We start from the raw sequence: 7,862 nt of genomic DNA on the forward strand, positions 1-7,862 counted from the left end.
TAATCAATGTGTCAACAAATAAAACTCTTACAGAAAATCCAAAAAGTAAAAGATCAAATATACTGTGTGATATTGATACATTTGGATGAGAGGCAAGAAAAGCATATTTTACGCATGCCTGAAAGATTAAAAATAAGTCTATCTTCAATTACTGGTACCGAGAAAGAATTGAAGCTTTTGGGGAATAAAAATGACGAATGCAGTTTTGGAATTACTCCCCGTTGAATCCCTTTGTACAAAAAAAGGGAAAAGGTCATTGTAATTTTGAAAACCTGGTATGAATTTAATTCTCTTTTTTTTTTTTCGTAGTCGTAGACACCTGTAATGCAAATAAACTATATTCTATACATCATCCTTTGCATGTATCTAGGCACCGCATCGCTTAAATCGTAAATAATAAAAGGATTCACTTTTGTTCTACTTGCTAATAATTGACTATCCTTTTGTGCATAAGCAGTCTTATTTCTTAAGCTTCCATTTTGTATAAACTATAAAGAATTTAATTTTGGGATCAATGTTATTTCTATGAAACAGTTAAGGGATGAAGGGAAGCCAGTAAATAGTAGAGTTCCAATAAATATTTAGGTGAAGAAGTTCCTTTCTTTTTTTTCCATCAAAAAATCATTTTGTTGTTCTGGGATCACAGTAGAAATTAGAAAGATAATTCACATCTCAATTATACAAGTAAATAATATTACAGTAGCTGAACAAAACGGGATGTGCCCTCAGTGCTGCATTATATTAAGGAAAGCACCACAAGAAACAATGTGAGCAACCAACACTGGTATGCATTTTAACATTTACAGTCCTCAAATTCATACAATACAACAAAACCGAAAAATTGAAAACCACCCAGTGTTAGTTCCTGTGACCTAATAAGCAGAGAGTACATCCTGAATCAGTTTGAGCTTCTAGAATTTCTGCAAATTCCAGCAAATTCAAAATTAGATCAGCAAGAATGCACAATATAAGACTTGATGAAATGACGGTAGTTTTACAGAGTCATACATTTACAATGTGTACAGATGACAAAGGTGCTTGTGCACCCAAAATTGCTTGGACGATGTCTAAACACCGAATTCTGGACTTCGACAGAAGAAAAGAAAGCTATGCTCCGGGATTTGCTGGTGGATCATCTTTCCATCCCTTGGAGAGAAGATCATAGTTGATTGATGCAAGCTGGGAGAGATTCTGGTAAACAATTGAAAAAACATCAATACAAGAGAAGAGAGATCAAAATAAATATCAACAAAACAAGCATGCAACACACCAACAGTCATAGGAAGCAAAAACAGTAATCCCAGAGAGGTGCGATTAATTCCCATTAAACAGAGGTTAAATAAATCTTTTTGCGTGTTCAGAAGAGTTAAGTCTAATTAGTTGCTTGTATAATAAACATAAGTATATAACTCAAAAGAATACCTTAAAAGAGAAATTACTAAAAGAGTAGTTGACTGATGAGCTGGAATCAAACTCAGCAAGACCCCCACATTCATCTCCCTGTTTGTAGATTTTTCACAGGAGAAAGTCAGCGCACAAACTTCAAATTGATGTGACAGTTAATATTTAATGTTTAGAGATACCAATAAATGCAGTACCACTTCATCTTGGCGATTGCTCAAGCAACTACTGCTACCACTTAAGCTATCAGCATCACTAGAATCCTCAGCATCACTTGCATGATATACAAGACCGTCTGAAGTATTCCATGAGTAGCGAGAAGTGAAGTAACTAGTGTCTAGAGCACTCTCAGAAGCAGGAACAAATGCAGCCTGCAAACCAGAACGTTATTATGTTGTTCAGCATACAACATCTACTACATCAAGAGACATGCAGTACAATGAACAAAAATTATGACTTGAGAAGCATTACATACCTTCTGTCTAGCAAGTGTGTCCCAATTTATATCCTTAAAGAAAACATGTTCTTTCACCTGGATAATTAACATCTATCAATGTGACGTTTGAAAATGAAACATGATCATAAAAATGGGGAACAAGCATCTGTATGCTAATACAGTAATAATTAAATCACCTCTGATGCACCTCTAGCTCCAAGTCTTTGGTTAGGATCTTCAGTCAATAATCTGTAAATAAACACATCTCAGGTACTAATCCAAGAAAATATTCATTTTTCTATCCTAATCGTGACTTCAACTTAGCACAACAACGCAGGACAAAAAACCATAATTTATAACAGATCGGCATCCAGCTAAGGGAGCATAAAGAAAAAGCTTTAGATAGAATAAAACCTAGATTTTGTACAGATTATAATTATATTTTCATTTTTACACAAAGCCACAGTTAAGAGGGGGGTAAAAAATGAATCATGGGCTTGTTATGTAGTTGACAACAGTCAAATCATTCAGAACACCAAATACAACGAGATTACTGCTTTGTGACATAGGTTCAAATACTTGAAACAGCTTCCTGCATGTGAGGGTAAGGCTGCACATCTACCCTCCCAAAAAGCCCCACCTAGTTGAAGCCTGTTCTCATGGTTTAAGGATAATGCCATGTGAAACGTGAGACAGTAGTGGTCACTGTCACAAGATTATTAACATAAAGTTCATATTTAACAGATAAAGTATGGCACCAGGATTGCTGAACAATATACATTCGCAAATGCTATCTTCGGCTTAAGCAGTCAAGCTAAAATATCCAAATTAATGGAAGCATATTCAGTATTGGAAACATAAACAAAGCATTCATATTCTAAAATGCTGACCAGAATAAACAGTTTGCAATTGCCAGATACATATAACATGAACATAACATGATTATTACCGATCAATAAGATCTTGAGCTTCAGGACTCATTTCTTCAGGAACTGCAGGCCAAGGTATCTTACGATTAAGAATATTATCAAATATAGTCTACAAACACCCCCAAAAAGAAATATCTGTCAGTAAGAGCTAAACCATACAGCAAACAAGAACAGAAACGCAAAAATCCTGGCAAAAGGTATGCTATAAACCTGAGGATGCTCTGCATTAAAAGGTGGAAGACCAACAAGCAACTCAAATAAAATGACCCCAACAGACCACCAATCAGCCGTATACCCTGTAAAATTATAAAAATATATATATATTGTTCATGTTGTGATTGCAATGTAAATACACAACTTCAGATGTATGAAAAGATTCACAAGTAAAGGCTGTGGAACCACTAAATTAGCATTTTCAGCAGATTTTTTTATTTTTTATTTTAAACAGAAAAGTGAAGATCCTTCCAAATTTTTCAGGAAAATTAAGAATAAAATATAGAAATGATGTTGCTAAATGCTAGACTAAATTTACTAGGTATCCTCTAAAAGATACACGGCATTAAATTAGTTTGGTCCCTAAATTGTTTTTAGCACTAATATAGACACTCAAATATGTGACATAACAGGTCCTTAAAAGATGCATATGACATCTATTTGATCATATATTTTATGTGAGTTCAATAATTTATACGATATTACATGCATCTTTGAGTGAGCGAAAATGACAATGTATCTTTTTTTGAGGACATAACAGTTGTAAAAAAATTTCTATTTACTAAACTAGTCACATGTGTCTTCGAAGAAAAAGATTGATATATCCTTCAAGAACTAAAGTTGAAAATCTTCTAGGGGACAAACTGGTACATGTATCTTTAAGGGACTAAATAGATAGTTTATTATTTATTTTACTTTCTCTAAACTGAAAGAAAAAAGAAGGCAAAACAAAACTGATCTAGTAAACAGAAATCAGACCACCTTAAACATAAAAATGGATCTATACGAACCGTGTCCAGTTCCCAAAAGAATCTCTGGCGCCAAATAATCAGGGGTACCTACAGCAGATCTTTTCTTCCTCAGTTCCCTTTGATGCTCAGATGTAGACATGTTAGGCTCATCCTCCCCAAGCAAGGATGTCCCACTCACTGCTGGACCAGATAAATCATCCGTGCTGTTGATGAGACCGACTTTGGAAAGCCCGAAATCTGTTAGCTACATAGAAGGAACCAAAAAGAAAAGAAAAACTTCAACATGTGATCAGCTGAACATCAGTATGCACGAGTTAAGAGATAAAACTCATAAAAATCTACATGAATATGCAAGACCTCCTATCAGCAAAATTCAAATTAGGAAGAACAAGGGAGAGGCCAGGGTTAAACATTTAGCAAAAAATCTCAAACATTACATACAAACATAAATAACTTACAAATGTAAAAAATATGTTCTTAAAAAGGCTAACACTGAAAGAGATCTTTCATCTTTGTGCTCCTCCCATACAGCCCAAAATTTCTTTTCTAATTTCTAGAAGGACAAAATTAATTGAAAATTTAAAAAAAAATTAACCAAGAAAAGCACATGTCAAATCATCTTTTCTTAAATTCCAACAGTAAAAGGATTAAAGGAGAATAAGTTCATAGATCATCCCTTCCCCTAGCAAAAACCACAGCCACATAAATGGAGGACAAAAGCTTTTTAAATAGAGAAAAATTATTCATATAAAACAAAAAGCTATAATGATACACAGAAGACAGTTAAAATATGCTAATACCAGCAAAAAAAACTGAATGACCCATAACAAACCAAACAAAATCCAAAAATCTGAAATCACACCAGGCACCCTAAACAAGCTATACCCTAACCAAAAACATCAACTTATTTGTGTCTACATAAAATCAATTTTTAATTAATTTATTTAAAAATATTGTGCCTAAATACAAGGTTGATGGCATTAATAGTGAGTAGAAAAAAGTGTATTCAATTACCTTAATGTGACCATCATGGGCGATCAGTAAATTGTCAGGTTTCAAGTCTCGATGAACCACCCGTAGTGAATGCAAATACTCTAATGCGAGAACCTAACCATGGGAATGAAGTTTAGACAATGTAACGAAAGTTCCCTTTTTCCGTTTTTTTTTAGAGAGAGAGAGAGAGAGAGAGAGAGATTACCACTTCAGCAATATACACGCGAGCAACTTCCTCGTCTAAGCAACCTAAATTCCTTAATAACGAATATAGGTCACCTCCATTAAGATACTCCATGACAAGATACAAGTTCTCACGGCATGTGAAAGAATAGAAGAAACGAACCTGATTATGTTCAGTTAAATTAGAAAAAGGTTGCATTTTGAAAGACATCATGAAACAAGTAGCAAGTTAGATCCGCTCACCACAAAAGGATTCCGAACTGTAATTAAGATATCACGTTCTGCTAATATACTTTCCACAGCATTCTTACGAATCATGTCAGCCTTCTTCAGAACCTGTGAAAAAAGTACTTGGATTCATGTAACCATGCAAATATATATACATGACAAAGTAACAAACAGTACTAATCCTTCAATGTTTTAACTTTTAACAAGCAATAAGAAAATAAAATTTATTAGAGAAGAAAATAACAGAAATACAACAAAATGTAGATTTAAATTTCATAAGGAACACTACCCGGAACATGTTACAAGAACAATAAATAGTTTAATATACTACGATCAAATAAAAAGTGGTATGAACAGCTTTAAGTCTCCAAACAACCTCACATTATCAAATGACTCTTCTACAAGCCATAATACCGATCATCCAAAAACAGAACAAAAGATAAAAACTGAACACTTATCGGAATTAAAATTTAAGCATACAATAAATGAAGAAAAAGCACCGAATAAAGGGTGAAAATAATTACCTTAATTGCAAAAAGATCACCAGTTGTTCTCTTTTTGGCCAGGAAAACCCGTCCAAATGCCCCACGACTTATAGGCTTTATGATCTCAAAGTCATCAATAGAGGTACGGTCCCTTGAAGAATGGATTGGGCTTGTTCTCAAGCTACGGACCACATCATCTTCCAAGATGACATCATCATCCATTACAGTGCTCTCCATATCTATCTTTTCTACATCCACCATCTCAGTAAGCTGCAAATACTTCTCACTGCAAGGGCAAATGCCAACTTATCATGCATATCACCTAAAGATTTCAGAGGAAAACATGGAAAGACAAAAATAACACATCGAGGGAAAAAATATACTTGAGCCGAACTTGAGAGAAAGGCTCTGACTAGTAATGCCAGAGATAGACACACAACCAGATACAAAGATAGCAGTTGTATCAATATAAGATATATGTCATCTCGTATTCAGTTATGCAGTTATGGATATTCTACATTAAACATGTCTCGAAAAAAAATTCACCCTAAGTTATTCATTAAAAATCCATCCATAGATGAAATTTTTTAAATGCCTAATTATAGTAGTTCAACAGACATAGCTGATTGTAAGTACTAACCGTATCAGCTTCTCGATACGTGTTCCAAAGGTCTCCACAGTAAGTGCATCAAATTTCCTCCGGTCTACAACAACTCGTAAGTCATCAAGACAAGATAATAAATATGATGTTGAGCGATCATCATCCAGAGGTGCGTTTGCGACACAGCGTGCTATATCAGCAAGTTCATTCATCTACATTTCCCATGACAAAAGTAGCTCGATATGATCAATAAAAACTTCTCAAATGACTAAAAAGATTAGCATAAGAAAGCATGCAAGCACATTTCTTTACCGTGTATTCCAACATGTCCAATATAGTAAAATCAACCATGCAGAATGAAATAGTACTTCATTTTTGGGCCATAACATTACTATTGTACAACTGCTATTACACACTTTCTTACTTAAGAAACAAGCTCACTTTCGAGGAGCATTTTACTAACAAAACCACGCAAAACATGAAACAGATTACTTCTTTCTTCAGTTTTGGAGCATAACAATGTTATATAGATCAAACAACTATCCTAAGCTTTCTCACTTTAAAAACAAGCTCATTTTAAATATACACACACATAAGCCTACCACCAAGGTGGAAATTAGTAGCATACATGAGCATATAAATAATTAACATCCCACTTTCTCACTTTGATATCTACCATGTGTATTAATTTTAATAAGTTTTTATTTTAAGTGTTTAAGGGACATTTATAACCACTGGACCATTTACCACTAAACATCATAAAAAACAAAAGGGAAAGGAGAAAAGATTAGAAACAATAATTTTATAGAAGAGGTAAAAGGCAGAGCATGCCTGTGGCAGATCATCATGTTCGGAGTAAGCACCCTTTCCTGCCAAGAGCATTTCAATCTGACTTGTCCTTGGTGTCATTAAAGGAGACCTAGGAGTCATGCTCCCTGCAGATGATGTTGTCATACCTTGCTCAGACTTCGGACCAAAACGAGTTTTACATGACATAAGTGGTAAACCCTTTAGGTCATCCATAAACACAGAATTATCATCTTCAGGGAAACAGTCTAGCATATCCTCTGATCCTCTGCGAGACCAATCACTAAGTTTAGGGGAAACTACATCAGATTCTTCAGTCATGCTTGAATTTGACACTTTTGCAACATCTGGACTTCCCACTATTTGTTGGGTATCCTTTTGTGTACATGACTCCATCTTTTCTAGTGTTTCAGCGATTCTAACAAGACGTTCATTAACACTCAGACCTTTCTGATCACATCGATCAGCAACTAAACAAATCCTTGAATGATCCTCAACATGTGAAGTAGCTACTTCTTCCTCACATATACGACAAATTATTGAGCTTTCCTCACTATTATTCTGCTGATCTCCCCAGTATCCCCAGGAAACTTTATGGTGGTGCTTGGAAGCATGATCCTGGGAATCTTTGGCAGGAAGAAGCTCAGGTGGCTTAGCAGAAGAAAGATCACCATCGGAACTGAATCTCTTACTACTTGAAGTTTTCGGTGGTTCAACCTTTCCATAACCATGCTCCTTCAACTGATCAGCTTCTTTTGGGCTTTTTCCTGTTGGCGACGGGAATTTCTTGCAAGAAGCCATCCGGTCCCTTCCTGAAGGAGGCTCAAAATGTTT

At 35.0% G+C, this 7,862-nt stretch overlaps 1 protein-coding gene across 1 annotated transcript in view; it reads right to left on the minus strand.

Annotated features, from left to right (window-relative positions):
- LOC107644141 (probable serine/threonine protein kinase IREH1) overlaps window positions 653-7,862 on the minus strand; it is a 10,766-nt gene continuing 3,556 nt past the window's right edge. Inside the window, exons 5-19 of the mRNA XM_016347946.2 lie at window positions 7,053-7,769; window positions 6,261-6,433; window positions 5,660-5,906; window positions 5,151-5,243; window positions 4,930-5,070; window positions 4,746-4,838; window positions 3,771-3,975; window positions 2,977-3,062; window positions 2,787-2,875; window positions 2,035-2,086; window positions 1,877-1,933; window positions 1,599-1,772; window positions 1,423-1,500; window positions 1,009-1,191; window positions 653-920 (exon numbers count right to left, since the gene is read on the minus strand). Coding sequence (XP_016203432.1) covers window positions 1,108-1,191; window positions 1,423-1,500; window positions 1,599-1,772; window positions 1,877-1,933; window positions 2,035-2,086; window positions 2,787-2,875; window positions 2,977-3,062; window positions 3,771-3,975; window positions 4,746-4,838; window positions 4,930-5,070; window positions 5,151-5,243; window positions 5,660-5,906; window positions 6,261-6,433; window positions 7,053-7,769 — 2,289 coding nt within the window. The 3' untranslated portion in view covers window positions 653-920; window positions 1,009-1,107. The remainder of the gene's footprint in view (window positions 921-1,008; window positions 1,192-1,422; window positions 1,501-1,598; window positions 1,773-1,876; window positions 1,934-2,034; window positions 2,087-2,786; window positions 2,876-2,976; window positions 3,063-3,770; window positions 3,976-4,745; window positions 4,839-4,929; window positions 5,071-5,150; window positions 5,244-5,659; window positions 5,907-6,260; window positions 6,434-7,052; window positions 7,770-7,862) is intronic.

The sequence above is a fragment of the Arachis ipaensis genome, chromosome B05, assembly GCF_000816755.2.
Source record: "Arachis ipaensis cultivar K30076 chromosome B05, Araip1.1, whole genome shotgun sequence".
Classification (NCBI taxonomy): Eukaryota; Viridiplantae; Streptophyta; class Magnoliopsida; order Fabales; family Fabaceae; genus Arachis; species Arachis ipaensis.